Source organism: Apodemus sylvaticus, chromosome 2, assembly GCF_947179515.1.
Source record: "Apodemus sylvaticus chromosome 2, mApoSyl1.1, whole genome shotgun sequence".
NCBI lineage: Eukaryota > Metazoa > Chordata > Mammalia > Rodentia > Muridae > Apodemus > Apodemus sylvaticus.
The window spans coordinates 154,778,001-154,796,783 of NC_067473.1; the positions used below are offsets into that span (position 1 = coordinate 154,778,001).

The window sequence follows — 18,783 nt, forward strand, 5'->3', positions numbered from 1 at the left end:
ACGCAATTTAAAAATTCTTTGAGATTTTAATCTCACCCCAGTCAATATGGGTAATACAAAACCAAGCAAACCAAAAAAAAAAAAAAAAAAAAAAAGATTGAAACCAAGCAGCAACAAGTTCTGGGTTGGATGTGGAAAAAGAGGAACACTTATTCATTGCCAGTAGGAGAACAAACTGGAGTAATAATTGTAAATGTCAGCATGGAGGTTTCTCAGAAAGCTAAAAATACTATCTACCACATGATCAAGCAATACCACTACGGAACATTACCTGAAGGGATCCATATCCTAATCTTGAGACGCTTGCCCACCCATGTTCACTGATACTCCACTCACAATAACCAGGAGATGAAAAAAACCTTTATGTCCTTCACTTGATGAATGAGCAATGAAAATGTGCTATATTTATACAATGGAATAGTATTCAACTATAAAGAAAAACGAAATTTGTAGGTAAATGAATGGGACTGGAAACAATCATTCCGAATGAATTAATTCAGACCCAGAAAGACAGATGTTACACATATTTTCTCAGTTGTGGATGTTAGCTTTGAATCATCAGGCATGCGTTTTATTTTTATTTTATGCTATACCCATAGTGTTCAGGAAATTACTAAGGAGCCATGAGGAGGGGCTTTTAAAGGCAGGGTGACAGAATGTAGTGGTATAAAGGATTAAAAGAGAATGATGGAACAGGGAGGGTTACACTGGTGTTGGGGAGAGGAGGGCAGGGTAAATGAAGTAATACAATATATGACTCATATGTTATATGATGAACAAATAATACTAAATACCTTTGAAAAAGTCATATGGAAATATTACTGTATAGGATTTCTAACACACACACACACACACACACACACACACACACACGTTAGAATGGAGTTATCCTATAATAGGGAAGCAATGCCCTAGACACAGAGGATAGCAGATAAAATCCCAGCACCAGACAGGAGTGGACTGCTTCCTCTGGCGTTGTAGTTCTGTAGACTCTCAAACACTATAAACTATTGCTGTCATTTTTGATTACTCTTCAGAACTTTTTTTTTAAAGTTTTACTTTATTATTTTTCAAAGGTGCTATTCATCGTATGTACGTCCGTTCTGATGCAGGGCCATGTACCTGTGGAGGAAGTCCAGCAAGGTTGGGGAGTCCTTGGTCACGTCTGGTGGCTGGAGACGGTGAGAGGCCTGTTCCATTGCTCTAACACAGTGGGTTTAGATAAGAAGAGACAGCCCCATGATTTTTTTACAGCTTTATTGTAGAGAAATAAGGCAAGAGACGGGAGGTAGAGAGGTAAAAGCCTGCCACGACCACATGGAAAGAGGGTGAGGAGAATAGAGAAAGATAAAGATAAAGAAAGGAAGAGAGAGAAGAGAGGAGGGCAAGAGAGTGAGGAGGGGCCAAGCAGTCCCCTTTTTTTTATTGGATATATTTTTTATTTACGTTTCCAAGCAGTCCCTATTATAGTGGGCTGGGCTACCTGGCTACTGCCAGGTAACTGTGGGGCAGGCAAACCTGGCTGTAGTTAGGTGACTGTGAGGGTGGAATTCAGCCAGAACACTAGGGGCCTGGGGCATGGCCCTATGTGATGGCCACAGGGTTATATCCAACAACTGTACATGGTACAATTACATAGGGTGCTTTCTTATACCGATATCGTGTACGCTAAGCTCATTTCCCACATACTCCTTGACTTTGTCCTTTCTTTTGCCTATGATCCCTCCATCCCTTTTCCTTGATCTCACTGCTAATTTCCTGCCATATGTGCAACCTGAGTTTACCCATTTGTCAGAAATCTAGGCATCACAAAACACTTGCAAAATTTCACCGTAAAATGGGTTAAATCCCCTTAGCACAATTATCTCCATTAGCATACATTTTCCTGAAAATGACACAACTTTGTCCTTTGCATGACTAAAAAATTTCCTTATGTACATATAGCACATTTTCTTTATCCATCCTTTGTTGTTGGACAACTAGGCTGGTTCTCTAACTTAGCTTTTGTGAGTAATGCTGCAAGATTTTATGATAAGACCATATTGCTGCAGATAACATATCTGAGTCATAGAAAATGGAAGAATCCAGCTGGTATTGACCTAGAAGCTTCATCTCTACTGTCTAGCTTTCACAGTGCTGGAAGGTGCTCTGCATGCTACTGGAGAAGAAAGTAACCATCAGTCTTATCCAGTTAGCAACCCTGAGAACTACACTTATGACTGATCTGGCAACACATACCCACTGGTGCAATAGTGGCTGTAACATCATGGCAGCAAACAATAACTTACTCATCAGGATTAAGTCTTGCTTCATAAGATGAAACACATACCTGACACCATTATTAGGCATATACCATAGGGGAGAACCTATTACTATTATTTAGGTAAAGGAAAATAGTACTAAACTGACTGTTAAAGACTTATGATTGAACCCATTGCTCAACCCTCCCCTGAGAAGCTTCAGTTTGCAGTAGATGGTGATTAACCTAGAGACCCACAACTAGCCAAAGAACAGAGAATAAGAGACTACAGAATGCTCAGCCCTAAATGGGAAGTATATACCGCAACTCCCCTCCCCACAAAGCTCAGGAAACATTGCAGAAGAGGGAGCAGAGAGTTTAAGAGCCATTTGGATACAGAAGGGCATCTGCATATATGGATCCAGTGGTTGCTACATAAGGCACAAGCCCAAATCATTCCAAATCAGCATGGGTGTGGGACTTGGGCATGAAATCCACCCTTAGCTGTAGAGATATTGGCAAATATTAGCTGCTGGGAGGAGAAGAGTTTGTTTTCTCTAAGAGCTGTAGCTCCCATTAAATCAAAAAGCTTACCCAACACAGGGTTGTCAGAAGTCAACTTGCATAAGGGAGTTTCCCCATGGCACTCGAGTCCCTCAGATTAAACTTGGGTCATCAGTGTTGTTAACAATCGTGTTTACCTGCTGAGCCATCTCACCTACCCCAAGTTCATTCTTCTTTATAGCTCATCTATGTTTCCCCCCTAGTGTTTTCATGGCTTACATTTAAGTGTCTGATCATTTTGAGTTGATTTCTAAAGATGGTGAGAGATGGGGTCACCATATGTGTGCTAAGGCATTAGGTCAAACTCATCTTGCATCCCTTTTCTACCTAGACAGATAGATCAAAGACGGAGCACTCTAATCACCAGGTTAGCATTTCTGAAGACCCTCCCCACACTCCGGCCCAATCATCTTGTTATCATAAACTTTCCAAGTACCCACAAGAAACAACAAAATACTAATGCCACTCAGGAAATTCCAAAGCCGCTAGAGGCTATCCCGTAGGGACTGGGAAAAAAGCCAGACAAATTCTTTTTTGTACAGGTAAAGAGCAAAATGACACCACAGACAGAGAAGAAATGTGCAAGTTAAGATGCACCACAAAGTTCTTCTTTTGGATCTGGCTTATTTTGTTTAAGGTAACGACGTCCAGGTCTATCCATTTTCTTGTTGATGCCATAACTTTGTTCTTTACAGTTGGGTTAAAATTCCATTGAGGCTGGGCGGTGGTGGCGCACACCTGTAATCCCAGCACTCTGGGAGGCAGAGGCAGGAGGATTTCTGAGTTCGAGGCCAGCCTGGACTACAGAGTGAGTTCCAGGACAGCCAGGGCTACACAGAGAAACCCTGTCTCAAAAACCAAATCCAAAAAGAAATTTTTTTTTTCATTGAGTATTGAGTATTCGTACCATGCTTTCTTTCTTCACATGTGGATGGGTATCTAGACTGATTCCATAAGTAATCAATTGCAAATAGCACAGCGATAGATGTGGTTGTGCAAGTGTCTCTGTGGTGTGGTGACCGACGTTTCTTTGTAATGCTACACAGAAGAGGTGTAGTCAGGCTGTATGGCAAACCTACCATTAGCTCTAGAAGAAGCTCCATACTGATTTCCATGGTGACCACGGGCCGCACGTAAAGTCCTCTTTCTCTGCATCTTCACCAGCATCTGTGTTTTTGATTAGTATCTCTTTTGATTGGTGTGAGATAAAATCTCAAAAATGTTCAAAATTTCATTTCTCTTATGGCTAAGTATTTTGAACACATTTTTAGATGTCTATTGGCCATCTGCACTTCTTCCCTTGAAAACTCTCTGTCCCATTCATAATCCTTTTGGATGTGCATTTGGGAAAGATTTTTTTCCTAAGGTATAAGCTTTCCTTCTGTAAGCCGCCTCTTTGCTCTGCTAATTGTTTCCTTTGCTGTTTACACCACATTTTTGAGGATGATGTTAAAGATCCTTTTGCCAGATAATGCAAAAAGATGGGAAGTAGTTTGCATAATTGTTCAAAAGTCTTTGCATAATTCTCTGTGGGAGAATTAAACTTTGGTGCGCTTGACACATCTTCCTGTAGCACCTACAGTGTAGGTAGTCACTCTACCTAATTCACAGGCTTGTGCGAGTCACTGCCATTGACCAATACTGTAAGTGATTTTATAATGACCACCACACTATTTATTTATTTATTTATTTATTTATTTATTTATTTATTTATTTAGTGTGTGTGTGTGTGTGTGTTTGTGTGTAGGTAGATGAAAATGCAAACTTAGGACAATGTGCAAGAGGTGGTTCTCTCTTACCATGTGAGATACAGGGATGGATCTCAGGTTGTCAGACTTGTTAGCAAACACCAGGCTTGAAGGTAGAAGATGCTTGTCAAACTATACCACCGGCCCTGACCACCATATTAAAATAGAGGAGTATGGTGCATGCTTAACAGCTCTGTGGTCTTGGCTCCAGAATGAGGAAACACACACAGGGAGGATCCAACCAGCATTGTAGTCAACCTTGGGCAGACCCTAAGCACAAATAAAATGTGACTGAGAAATAAGCGCTTGATGTTGTAAACCAGCTGGGTACTGGGACTGTGAATTACACAGCACAGTTTGCTCACAATGTGAATTTTTTCCCTAGGGAGATAGCAGCACCTTTAGAACTCACTTTTGTATAAGGAACTTGAAAGATAGACACTCTGGGAATGAACGATTACTCACAGGAGTGTGCGTGCCCATAACTCACTGCGTCCCTGAACCTCGTACGGAGAACTATGAATTTTCTTGCCCCTTTTCTATCCTTTAAACATGCGATTTCCCCCTTGCTTACTAAATAATTCAATTTCAGTCAGGGTTGGTGTCTATAGTAGGATGGCAATGATCTGACTGTGCAGAGGGCTGACTTGATGGCAGAACTGGAGCCCCAAGTGGGGAGGGGGATATCAGCATGCTAATGAGAAAGTGTCTGGACTGGGGAGTGGGTCCACAAACAGCCAGCCGCCTGGGAGGTGAGGACAGCGGCTGTGTTTGTCAACGGGCAGGTGCAGAGTCTGAACTCAAATAGGGTGAGGCTGGCATCCGTGCTTGAGGGCACTTCTTGCGGGAAGTCAGAACCCCAAAGGAGTGAACAGAGGGTCCTCAAGGAGGGCAAATACCTTGGCATTTGGGAGATGTGAGGATGGACACCATGCATAGTCTTGTCTCCAAGTCAGGGTAAGATTTGGAGACTAAGTCGATGACAGGGCCTTCCTCACAAAGGATAAAACAGGCATGGGTTTCAGGAGTCAGGCGAGGCACAGGGTGTGGCAATGGAGAATACAGGCTAGAAGCTCAGTGACGTTCAAGATAAAGAGAGAATCCTTGCTAGGATGTGGAGGAATGGGTTGTCAGCACCCAGGCAATTAAAGAGAGTATCCATGCATAAGATAGAGCTGGCCCGGGTTCCAGAAAACGAGCAGGGTGATGACACGGTCCCCGTGTGGTGCCACAGTCTAGGGTGTGTACTAGGTGCCTTTGGGATAAAGAATGCTTCTATCACACTCCTCCACTGCTGGTGGGGTTGCAAATTGGTACAACCACTCTGGAAATCAGTCTGGCGGTTCCTCCGAAAACTGGGCACCTCACTTCCAGAAGATCCTGCTATACCACTCCTGGGCATATACCCAGAGGATTCCCCACCATGTAATAAGGATACATGCTCTACTATGTTCATAGCAGCCCTATTTATAATTGCCAGATGCTGGAAAGAACCCAGGTATCCCTCAACAGAAGAGTGGATGCAAAAAATGTGGTATATCTACACAATGGAGTACTATTCAGCCTTTAGAAACAATGAATTCATAAAATTCTTAGGCAAATGGATGGAGCTGGAGAACATCATACTAAGTGAGGTAACCCAGACTCAAAAGGTGAATCATGGTATGCACTCACTAATAAGTGGTTATTAACCTAGAAAACTGGAATACCCAAAACATAATCCACACATCAAATGAGGTACAAGAAGAAAGGAGGAGTGGCCCCTGGTTCTGGAAAGACTCAGTGAAACAGTATTCGGCAAAACCAGAATGGGGAAGTGGGAAGGGGTGGGTGGGAGGACAGGGGAAGAGAAGGGGGCTTATGGGACTTTCAGGGAGCGGGGGGGGGGGGCTAGAAAAGGTGAAATCATTTGAAATGTAAATAAATTATATCGAATAAAAAAAAATCCTCCAAAAAAAAAAAAAAAGAATGCTTCTGTCCATGGCAGGGACTTGAGTGTAGTGTTAGAGCCAACTGGCAGCTCCTCAGAGATCACGAGTAGAAACTGGCACACGCTGGGCAAAGAGGCTTGATCGTGGAGGGCGGCTCAGTGTGAGTGTCAGAATCTCAACTCTATAGGGAGTTTGACTTCTCTATTGGCCTGGTTCCTCTTTTCCATTCCTTCCTGTTTTCTTCTCTCCCCCACTGAGTTCTGGTATCGCTGTAATTCTATGATTGGCCTGGGTGCATCTTCGGTCTGCCATCCTTCCTTTGCAGACCAGGGGAGTGGACTTCATGCGGCAAGCTGAGGGCAGCTGCCTGTTACCACCTCTCATCCCTAGCTGGCATCGGGACAGTTTGCTGCCACGTTTGTTTCCTGTTCAGAAGATATTTTAAAGACGGGATGACGCATCTCTTCTGAGGGCAGGGGGAATTTTCTTCTCAACATGTTTTCAGAAAACATTTATGTTAACACGAACTTCAAAAATAAATTTGACTCCTCAGACATCGACACAGACTCTTGGCCAGGTAAGAAAGCATTTTCTGCTGCTCCCAGTTAGTGATTCAGTAAAGGACAAAGACAGATGGTCTTAGATGCTGGCATGTCTGCAGGTCCCTGGAGCCTCAGTCAAGTGTGTTACCTGTAAACAGATATGAAAAGTCATGAGACTGTACAATGGAAAAAAGAAAGTGCTGTCTTTTACCATCTAGAGTAAAATAACACCATTCGAGTATATTGTATCTTTTCTACATATAAATACACATAAATATGTGTACCATATTGTTTCAAAAGTTAGATCACAGTATAACAATTCTCCTGCTCTCTATTTGGTAACATAGCATAATTTGTTTGGCATCTAAGTGTTGGGGGTACCTTCTTTCACTCTTCTCATACTAGTGATGGAGACAGAACACAGGATCTTACACATGGTTGGAAAGTATTGTAACTCTTTTAGAACTGGTGACTAAAAATGTAGCGATTTTTACCATAATGGTATATAATGGTACACAAAGAGTTCTTGACTATCATATACTTTGAAGTTGGGAGCAAGCCAGAAGACTTTAAAAGTATACAATGAAATGCTATGCAGTCATTATAAAACTGATAAAGAAGACATGAGAATATTAAAAAAAAAAGTTGGATGTGTTGCCCCATGCCTGTAATTGCAAAACTCAGGAGGCTGAGATAGGGGTTTGTTATAAGTTTGAGGCCAGCTTGGACTACACAATGAATTAAAAGTCTACCTTGGGTACATACCAAGACACTGTCTCAAAAATAAGACAAAAAATCATAAAGGGAAAATAATTCATGAAAATGAAATCAAAGAAAATGAAATCATGAAAATGAAATCAAAGAAAATGATAGTCACAAATCAGTATTTATGGTGTTCCAATTGTGGAAAATATGAATTTATGTGGAAAATATGCATTTATGCTTTAAACTTATTGGAAGATGAATATCAAAATATTGGTAACAATCATTTTTTTGTTTTGATTTGTTTTTTTCTGAGACAGGGTTTCCCTGTGTAGCACTGGCTGTCCTGGAACTCACTCTGTAGACCAGGCTGGCCTTGAACTCAGAAATCTGCCTGCCTCTACCTCCCAAGTGCTGGGATTAAAGGCGTGCGCCACCACTACCCAGCTGCAACAGTTATTCTCAATGTCAGGAACAAATGATTTTATATTTTGGAATGTTTCTATAATTAACATGATTGTTTCATATTTATATTTTCTTATTATCAAATACCACATTATTAGTGTTTATTAGGCACAGGAATGGAATTGAAGAAAGAAGAGGAAATAACAGAACTCAAGAAATGAATTTTGTTTGTCTTCTAGATCCCCAAAAGAACAGGTCTCAGAAAAGTTGTCACAAATTCTCCAAGGTCCTCTTTACCTCACTCATAATCTATTTCCTGCTGTTGACAATCTTATTCTCCAGTGCTCTGATCAGTAAGTATGCAGTGGAACAAGTAAACAAAGAAAAGAGAAGTATCCATTAGACAGACCCATAAACCTGGAAAACTTATTCTGAGGTGACAGATTGGGAATCTTGATCTGTTTCAGAATTACTCTTCTGTGGAAACGATGGGACCCATTCTGGCTAGAGAAGCACATCCTGGAGCTTCTGTTAGATTTCAGTCCTGAGGATGGATCTGTGTCTCCTCAGCAGCATTTAGAAGCTAGCCTCATTGGACGCGCAGACACCCATCTTATGGAATGAGTAGAGGACGAGAAGTCATAGACCAGGCTATTCCAGGGACAGTACTTCAGTGGGGCTCCTTTTAATTATATAACTTTTTTTTCTGTCCCAGGCTGTGTGAGACCTGAAAACTAATTTAGAAAACAGTGGATTTCTCTGTAGATTAGCTTTCACATTCATCAAAAATTAAAAACTATAATCTGTATTTTAAGTAGGACTTATATTTAGCATTCAATAACCAGTAATGTCCATTTACTATGCATTGGGCAGCATTTTAGCGAGTCCAGATATAGCTACAGCCCCCAGTGTCAAGAAATTTTGAAAATAGCCAAGTGAATCAGTGCTTAAAAAAATCATATGAGTGATGCTATACAGGTAAGAAGTAAGAAGGAAGCTCAGGGGCTAAGAAAAGCCAGGAGGAGACGACATCTAGACCCGTGTGTGCCGGCACTGTTATAGACATATGGGAGCATGGGCGATATGCACAAATATAGGTGTGCATTACTGAAATATATACTGTTCCATGGAGAACTAAGAAATGAAATGGTCCAGGACAGACAAATTTGGACTCAGATAAAAAAAAATAATGCATATTGCACTACACTTATTTCCTCTCTTGTTATTTATTTTTAGTAGCTGTTGCTGAGGCATTATCTATACTAAAACTTTGTAGGTTAATTGAACTATTGATGTAATTCCTGCTCTGTGGCTTCACCAAGACTGATCTGTCTTGGGAGATTCTCATGGTCCTAGGGGAATGTATGCATTCTCGTGGAGTCATGCATTAGATATAGGCAACTCAGCACAGGTCAGGCAATAGAGAAATAAAACAGACCCAGTTTCTTGTGTATGGAACTGCTAAGACACAATCAATGGGTGTGGGTATAGGGAAGGATGAACAGTGTGTCCACTTTCGCAATGTGCCATGGACATGGAGAACCATTGAAGAATCTGAAGTAGGAAATGATTAAAATTAAAATTAAAATTGAGTTATAGAAGTGCTATTACAGAGGTGTAAAAATGAAGGGAAGGAGAAATTATAAGACTAATTGAGAATCCATTTGAGAAATGATGGAGGTTTGATCATGATGGAGGTCATGATAGTGATGCACAGGAGAGGAGGTAACTTCAACCAAAAAGTGGGTAAAGTTTTGGTTAATATTGATAGCTTGGAATTAGGGGATGCAAAGAAACAACACATGACTTTAATATTCTGATCCCATAAAGTCAGCAGTCATGAAGTTATTCGAAGAGGAATAAGATGAGCCGCAGGCTTGGGTGGAAATACGATGACTTAAGTTTTGTTTATGATCACTTCAGATGTACAGACTTAGTTGGACTCAACATATTTTAGGAAAGAGGAGTAGATTTGAGAAGACCTTTGCTTATATGCAGCAAATAACCAAAACAGACAAACAACCAAACAACCCCCCCCCAAAAAAACTCTAAAACAAGCATCCCCCCAAAAGGCCCCACTCCCATAACCTCCAACCCTACCAACCCAGGAAAATGCAATATCATTAAGGAAGAGGAATTTGAAGAAGAAAGAGAAATACAGATAGAATTGTGTGTATCATCTTAAGAGAGGTGGGTGGGGAAGAAAACACGTAGGAAGGGAGGGGCACAGCAAGCAGCAGCAAGCAGCAGGCAAACCTGCAGGGAGCCACCATCCCCCAAGAGCAAAGGAGGAGAAGAACCAGGCTTGGGTAATTTGGGAAGTCCTTCAGGGAGAGGCCTGATTAGTGTGCAGGAGGAGTCACTGACAGTCCATTTCAAGACTAGTTTGGTAAATTAGCAAAAGTAAAAGCCAGAATGTGGCAGGCAACTCAAGGAGTGAGTAGGAGATAAAATTCAATTTCTCCAGGAATGGTGAGTCTGTTTCAGGTTAGGAACTCAGTGACAGTGTGAGGACACTGAGAACAAAGAGTGAGCTGGGTAGAGGGAGGGAAAGGAAAGAAGAGAATGCAAACAAAGTCCTTTCCATCACTGTTGGGTTCTTTTATAACTTTCACTCTTAGGAGACCCAGAACTAGTCTCAGCTCATTTCTCCCTCACCTTTTCTGGGCTGTGCACATACTTAAAAGAATTTACCACCTAAGATGTAGTCTTTCAGTGTGCCCTCCATTAAATGTTAATGACTACCCAGGATGAGGGGTCTGTCTCTTCCTTTCAGCTCTTCCTGGAGACATCTGGTCCAATAGGAGTTGGGTTATATTGACTATAGAGTGATTGGATGATTATTATTATTATTTTTTTTTGTGTGTGGTAGGGTCTTAGATAGCCCAGGTCATGCATTAACTAACTAACCAATTAACTAACCAACCAACCAACTAAACTAATCAACCAACTAAACTAAGCCAAGCAACCATCCAACCAGGTAAATTACTATACTAACTTGTATAGTTAAGGATGACCCAAAACTTCTGATCTTTCTTCTAATTCCCAAGTGCTAGGATTATAACCACTGCACTCAGCTTTTGGTGATGGGGAATATGTCCTAGGCAGGCTCTAGATTACTCAGGTGATTGGACGTTTATAGATTTTGTTTCTATATAGAATGTAAGAAAGTAAAAAGGAAGGAGTTGAGTCATAGTACTAACAGGAAAATGAATGGTTCTTATTGTATTTTACAGCTTTGTTTATAAACTATTCTCAGCTTCTTGAAGAAAAAACAGTTATAAAAGAACTGAACTATACTGAATTGGAATGTACAAAATGGGATTCACTCTTGGAAGGTAAAATTTAATGTGCCTAGAACCAACTAGATTCTCAGGTAGATCCATTCCATCCACTATGGTGATATGACTTTATACAATGCACTCACTACCAGCTGCCTGTGGAGTCCTTTTTAGAGGTCTCCAATCAGGCACAATTGGGATGTGTTGCTGTCTAGCTTCAAGAAAGAAAAAAGTTTCAGGGAGGGTCGATATGGGGTTGAGTTGAATTTTATTAGCAACAGAAAGGAGCTTCTGGGAAATGAATAAAATCTGGTGGTGTGAATGTGAGCGTCTCAGGGAGTCATGTTCAAGCATGTGTGCCTGTTTGTGTGTGTGTGTAAAAGATTTTTATTTTTAATTTAATATGTTATATGGTGTAAATGTGAGCATCTCAGGGAGTCACGTTCAAGTGTGTATGTGTGTGTGTAAGATATTTTTTATTTATTTATTATTCTTTTAAAATATATTTTTATTGGATATTTTCTTTTTTATTAGATATATTTATTATTTACATTTCAAATGTTGTCCCCTTTCCTGGTTCCTCCCCGAAAATCCCATAACCCATCTCCCCTCCCGCATTCCCCAATCAACCCTCTCCTGCTTCCCTGTTCTGGTATTCCCCTACACTGTGGCATCAAGCCTTTCCAGGACCAAGGTCCTCTCCTCCCTTTGATGTCCAACAAGGCCATCCTCTGCTGCATATGTATCTGGAGCCATGTGTCCCTCCATGTGTACTCTTTGGTTGGTGGTTTAGTCCCTGGGAGCTCTGGGGGTACTAGTGGTTCAAATTGTTGTTGTTCCTATGGTGCTGCAAACCCCTTCAGCTCCTTGGGTCCTTTCTCTAGCTCCTCCATTGGGGACCCTGTGCTTTTTTAAATATATTTTTATTGGATATTTTCTTTATTTACATTTCAAATGTTATCCCCTTTCCCAGTTTACCCCCACTCTCAGAGACTCCCTATCTCATCCCCCTCCCCTGCTTCTATGAGGGTGTTCCTCTACCTACCCTCTCCCACCTCCCTGTCATCTATTCCCCTACACTGGTTTATCTATCAAGCCTTCATAGGACCAAGGACCTCTACTCCCATTGATGCCTGGCAAGGCAATCCTCTGCTACATATGTACTTGAAGCATGTGTATTCCTTGGTTGATGGCTTAGTCCCTGGGAGCTCTGGGGGATCTGGTTGGTTGATATTGTTGTTCTTCTTATGGGATTGCAAATACCTTCAGCTCCTTCAGTTCTAACGCCTTTATTGGGGACCCCACACGTATTCTAATGCTTGGCTACAAGCATCTGCCTCTGTATGTGTAAGGCTCTGGCAGGGCCTCTCAGGAGACAGCTATATCAGGATTCTTTCAGCAAGCATTTCTTGGCATCCACAATAGAGTCTCGGTTTGGTGACTGTATATGGGATGAATCCCCAGGTGAAATAGTCTCTGGATGACCTTTCCTTCAGGATCTGCTCCACCCTTTGTCTCCATATTTGCTCCTGTGAGTATTTTGTTCCTCTTTCTAAGAAGGACTGGAGCACCCACACTTGGATCTTCCTTCTTTTTGAGCTTCATGTGGTCTGTGAATTGTACCTTGGCACTCCAAGCTTTTGGGCTAATATCCACTTATCAGTGAGTGCATACCATGTGTGTTCATTTGTGATTGGGTGATGATGATATCAGGATGATATTTTCTAGTTCCATCCATTTGCCTAAGAATTTCATGCATTCATTGTTTTTAATTGCTGAGTAGTACTCCATTGTGTAAATGTACCACCTTTTCCATATCCATTCCTCTGTTGAAGGACATATGGGTTCTTTTCAGCTTCTGGCTATTATAAATGATGCTGCTATGAACACTATTCTCAACAATAAAAGAATTTCTGGGTGAATCACCATCCCTGACATCAAGCTGTATTACAGAGCAATAGTGATAAAAACTGTATGGTATTGGTACAGAGACAGGCAGGAAGATCAATGGAATAGAAATGAAGACCCCAAAATGAACTCACATACCTATGGTCACTTGATATTTGACAAAGAAGCTAGAACCATCCAGTGGAAAAAAGACAGCATTTTTAACAAATGGTGCTGATTCAACTGGCTGTCAGCACGTAGAAAAATACACATTGACCCATTCTTATCTCCTTGTTCTAAGCTCAAGTCCAAGTAGATCAAGGACCTACATATAAAACCAAATACACTGAAATTTATGGAGAAAAAAATGGGGAAGAGCCTTGAACACATGGGCACAGGGGAAAATTTCCTGAACACAACACCAATGGCTTATGTTCTGAGATCAAGAATTGACAAATGGGACCTCATAAAATAGCAAAGCTTCTGTAAGGCAAAGGACACTGTCAATAGGACAAAATGGCAACTAACAGATTGGGAAAAGATCTTTATCAATCCTACATCCGATAGAGGGCTAATATCCAATATATACAAAGAACTCAAGTAGTTATATTCTGGAGAATCAAATAACCCTATTAAAATGGGGTACAGTACTAAATAAAAAATCTTCAACTGAGGAAGATTTTTATTTTTAATTTAAAATGTTATGCATGTGTCTCTCTGTGGGTTTGTATGTGTGTGTAGTGCCTGCAGAGGCCAGAAGAGGGCATCAGATCCCCTGGAGCCAGAGTTATATGCAGTTGAGCTACAGGTCATGGGTACTTGGAACTGAACTCTAGTCCTCTGCAAGAGCAGCACACACTTTCAATGTGTTAGTGTGCAGTGTAATTTTCTCAAAATTTAAACAGAGAATTGTTTTGCTAATAAACAGAGCTGGAAACGTGGACTTATGAAGGTGTATTGCTTAGGTTTAGGAGAAGGGAGTATTTAAGACTTTGGCCTTGGGTAAGCAATTTCTCTACTGTCTTTGGCATTTGCAATTGAAGTGTTTTTGGAATATACCATATGGCCCTAAATAGGCAGTTTATTGTCTTTGGCAATATACTTTTGGGAAGCACTTATTTCCTCAGGACATTTAAGCTTGCCTGGAGTTCCCGCTTTTCTAAGAAGATCTCACTCTTCACTTAGCTGTCTCTTTCACTCTACAGGAGCTCTCAGTCCTATCCAGGGAGTTTGTACTATGCCTACATCTTGAAATGTTCTTATTTTTTTCCTGTATTAACTTCCGGCTTTCAAGTCTCATAAGTAAGGTGTTTAATCCACTGAGACTCTTTTAGAGTCAGTTTTATACAGAATGGCTAGGTATCTAGCTTCATCCTTCTGCATGTTAGCACCTTGTTTTCTGAGTACAATTTGTTGAAGAGGCTGTCTTCCTCTGATATGTATTTTCTTGGCAAGAAATCAGGTGGTTGTAGCTGTGTTGATTTGTACTTGTGGTTCCCATTTTTTGTCCGTGTCAATTGACATGTGTGCTTTTGTGCTGGTACCACTCTCTACAGTCCAACTTGAAGTCAAGGATGGTGATACCTCCAACATTATTATGTTCTCTCAGGATTGCTTTAGTATCTTTTGTGCCTCTGTATGAATTCTGAGATTCTCTGAGATTCATTTATCTTATGAAGAATATTGAAATTTTGATGGGGATCGCATTAATCTACTGACATTTAGGATCTTTGTGAAAGATTATTTTTCTATTTCATTTCAGTTTCTCCCCCTTGAGGGCTCACTGATATCTCTGTTGCCTGAGGAGGATGCAATTAATATCATAGAATACTTAAAATGTCTTTTTCAGATATAAAATTTCCATTTAGCTTTTTATGTCTTTATTTGTCCATGGTTTATATATTTTTAAAACTTATGTCCAGAATCTTCATACTTTCTTCTTGAGTCCATTGATCATGGATAAAGTTTTCAGATTAACCTGTAGTTTTGTATCTTGCTTTTTGGGATATATTGACTACCATTTTTGTCATCACTAATTAAAAATATATGACTGATAACTGAAATTTTGCTACCTTGGTTGTTGACATTTATTATTTTTGTATATATACATGTATATATTTAGGTAATATAAGAGCTTTCTGGTTCTTGCTGGGATGAGTTCTATTCTTTGCAGATCAATATTGTTTAACATTATATCCTCAGAGTTTTGGTGTTTTTTACACTGTTTTTCTGGCTTTTTCTGATAGCACCCCAGTAGGACAAAGGGCGCTGACACTAGTGATAACGGAAGCAGACTTGAGTTTCTTTGCACCTGAGGTGTGAGGAGCTCCTGCTGCATCTGGGAGAAGCAGGAAGTCCCAGCTTCCACACGGTGTCTCTATACAAATAGCTTTAAAATTACTTTATTACACTGCACTTACATTTCCTTCTTCTCCAAAGATAAAGTCTGGAGCTGCTGCCCAAAGGATTGGAAGCCATTTGGTTCCCACTGCTACTTCACTTCAACTGACTTGGTGGCACCTTGGAACGAGAGTGTGGAGAACTGTTACCAAATGGGTGCTCATCTGGTGGTGATCCACAGCCAGGAAGAGCAGGTGCATCCTGGGAGAGAGCAGGGTCTGGGTCCAGCACGCTGTCTGCCAGTTTCTACCAAGAGGGCATTTGTTGATGTGGGTGTTGGTGCTGTGGCAGAAGGCTTTCCAGCAGAAAGGCAGGAATGGATGCCTTAACCCTTCCCTTGTGCACCTTGGTCTCACTTCAGTGGAACTAAACACCAAGGAACCGTGACATCAAAAATGCAACACACTTGGCTGGAGGGAAGGATGAAATGTTTCTGCTCAAAACATCAGATTGTGATTTCCACATGCTAATGCTTCCTATAGTAATACAGCTGCCTAACAGAGAAGGGCACAGGGAAACATGACCAAATCGGGATGGTCATGGTCAGCCATGAAAAACGAAATAGCTGAAGTTATTAATGTGCAAATGATTACATGTGCTAAATTCTTTCATGCACAACTGTCAAAAATGGTGTTGGTGAAGAAAAGAGGGGGAGCCAGTTTGAGATGGTCAGATATCGCTTCTAAAGTGAAAACGAGTGATGACTTTGACCATGTTCTGATCATCTGAAAAGTGCACTCCTGGGGGTAGGATGAGGAATCATGAACTCCTGGGTGGGGGGAGAAAAAAAGCACATCTAGGGGATTTCATCTATTCCTTGATCCTTTCTTTGTCTTCTAACTTCTGTGTGACCAGAAAACAATCAGTCACAATATAACAGTGTACCTCTAAAATCTAAAATTATTGATATTAATCTAAAATTTGAAATATATTTAAAAGCCTAGAGTAATGAAGTAGGATTTGATTATTGTGTATTTGCATATGTGAATCATATTGAACCTTCCAATTTTGTATCATTAAAGTAATTTTTTTAAAGATCTTACAAAAAATTCTGTAACAGAAAAGAATTATTCAATGGAGGCTGAAGGCTGTGTCTTTCTTCCCTCTTAGGATTTCATCACTGGGATCCTGAACACTCGTGATGCTTATTTTATAGGACTTTCAGATCCAGGCCATCAACAATGGCAATGGGTTGATCAGACACCATACAATGACAAAGCCACGTGAGTGTGTACTTACAAGAGGGGTTCTAGGTCCTGTATCATGTATTTAGGGTGTTCTAGCTGTTGGTTATGAAGCTAAAAATAGCTCCCTCCTGGTATAACTACTGTGGATGGAGTTTATTTTACTCTCCCATGTACTCATCACAGGAGTCCTATATGAGAGACATTACTGATATTTGCAGTAGAGAGGAGAAAATTGAGTTTGAAAAGAGTAGAGTGGTAAATACCCAACCAAGGTCTTTACACATAGATGCATTTTATTATGATTTCAGCCTCTCACCTACATCTTTAAAAATATGAATTAATTCATTTTTATTTGTGTGTATATATGTGTGTCTCTGTGAGTTTCTGCAACATGTATTTGGGTGTCCATGGAATTCATAAGCAGTTGTCGGATCAAGTGGAGCTGGGATTACAGGTGGTATGACCTCACGAATGTGGGTGCTGGCAATAGAACTGTCATGTTTTCTGGAAAAGCTGCAAGCACTCTTCATGTCTGAGCCACCTCCACAGTTATCATTTACATCTTTATAAGAAAAATTCTTGACAAGTTTCTAACTGATTATTTTTCATAAATCATGAGCTCTCAATCTGATATTGTTGTGTTTCCATATTTATGTAACCATTTACAAGTTCTTAATTTATTATCATGCTGCCAAATCCTTTCTGATGTCTGTTGTAGGAAATATGTAGTGATAGTATTGTCATTTTCAGTTTTCAGAGAAGAAAATTTGGACTCCAGGTTGTTAAATTATTAGTCCTAGATGACAGAAATAAGTAGGTTATCAAGATATTTTAACTTGTTCTCCAGTCTCTAAAATAATTACATTGTAAAATGAAAAAAAGGGTTATTAAAACATGAAAATAAGAGGAGATCTTGTCATCATATAAATAATTACCATGGGTTGATTGTCTCCTGGTACCAAGACCTAGGGATGAAGAAATAGTATCCTCTGTGATGTGTGCTGGAAGAACAGTTAAGTATCAAGCTAAAAGAACACTGAGTGCTGTGATCTCCACAAATTCCAACCTCATCCTCAGACTTGCTTCCTCTTTTCAAGCACTAGTGTAGAAAGCACCCTGATGCTCTTTCCTCCCTTTCAGATTTTGGCACACAGGAGAGCTCAGCAATGACAATGAACAATGTGCTATAATAAATCATCGTTGGAGTACTGGATGGGGCTGGAGTGATATCCCTTGCAGTGATGAACAGAATTCCGTTTGTCAGATGAAGAAAATATACTTATGAATCACACATTCTCTATGGCCATGGGATTGCACTGTTTTCCACCATTATACAGACACTTGGAAAGTTCTTCATGAGGAATAGAGGTCCACAGAATTTTAGGTAGGCAGCCAATGGTTATACACATGATAATACTGTTACATATGTAAATTTACATGATCATTCTTCATTCTCTTATATAATGAGAATTCTCCATAGTACCAGAGACTATATAGGTGACTCTGTGCATACATGGAAGCAACAAACTTCTCTGCCCATTCTCAGATTCCCAAAGTCTTATTTGCTAATAGGATTGAATGGTTTAGTCCTTCTACTCATTTCTCTCTCTCTCTCTCTCTCTCTCTCTCTCTCTCTCTCTCTCACTCTCTCTTCTTCTTCTCCCTCTTCCCCTCTCTCTCTTTCTCTCTCTCCCTCCCTCTCTCCCTCTCTCTCTCTTTCTCTCTCTCCCTCCCTCTCTCCCTCCCTCCCTCCCCCTTTCTCCCTCCCTCCCTCCACCTCTCTCCCTCCCTCTCCCTCTCCCATTCTCTCTGTCTCCCCCCCCCTCTGTTTTTCTCTGTGTTTGGTTTTCTTGATGTATAATTGAGAAATAAATCATATATACTCATGTTACAGTGT

General features: G+C 40.5%; 1 protein-coding gene across 2 annotated transcripts; it reads left to right on the forward strand.

Moving 5' to 3' along the window:
• Nucleotides 1-6,734: 6,734 nt before the first annotated feature.
• Nucleotides 6,735-18,521, forward strand: LOC127679163 (C-type lectin domain family 4 member A-like). 2 transcript variants are annotated; one of them, XM_052174792.1, is made up of 6 exons: nucleotides 6,737-7,059; nucleotides 8,371-8,484; nucleotides 11,368-11,469; nucleotides 15,739-15,893; nucleotides 16,810-16,922; nucleotides 18,027-18,521. In XM_052174792.1, exons 1-6 carry the CDS (start codon nucleotides 6,978-6,980, stop codon nucleotides 18,169-18,171), a joined length of 711 nt encoding a protein of 236 aa, XP_052030752.1. In that variant the 5' UTR covers nucleotides 6,737-6,977; the 3' UTR covers nucleotides 18,172-18,521. The 2 variants fall into 2 exon arrangements, with proteins under 2 accessions (XP_052030753.1, XP_052030752.1); XM_052174793.1 differs by lacking the exon at nucleotides 11,368-11,469 and having other exon boundaries at nucleotides 6,735-7,059.
• Nucleotides 18,522-18,783: the final 262 nt, after the last annotated feature.

Coding starts and splice junctions, on each gene's coding strand:
- LOC127679163 (XM_052174792.1), top strand. CDS start 6,978: ATGTTTTCAGAAAACATTTATGTTAACACGAACTTCAAAAATAAATTT. Junction 7,060..8,370: donor CGACACAGACTCTTGGCCAG/GTAAGAAAGCAT, acceptor TTTGTCTTCTAG/ATCCCCAAAAGAACAGGTCT. Junction 16,923..18,026: donor CCATACAATGACAAAGCCAC/GTGAGTGTGTAC, acceptor CCTCCCTTTCAG/ATTTTGGCACACAGGAGAGC.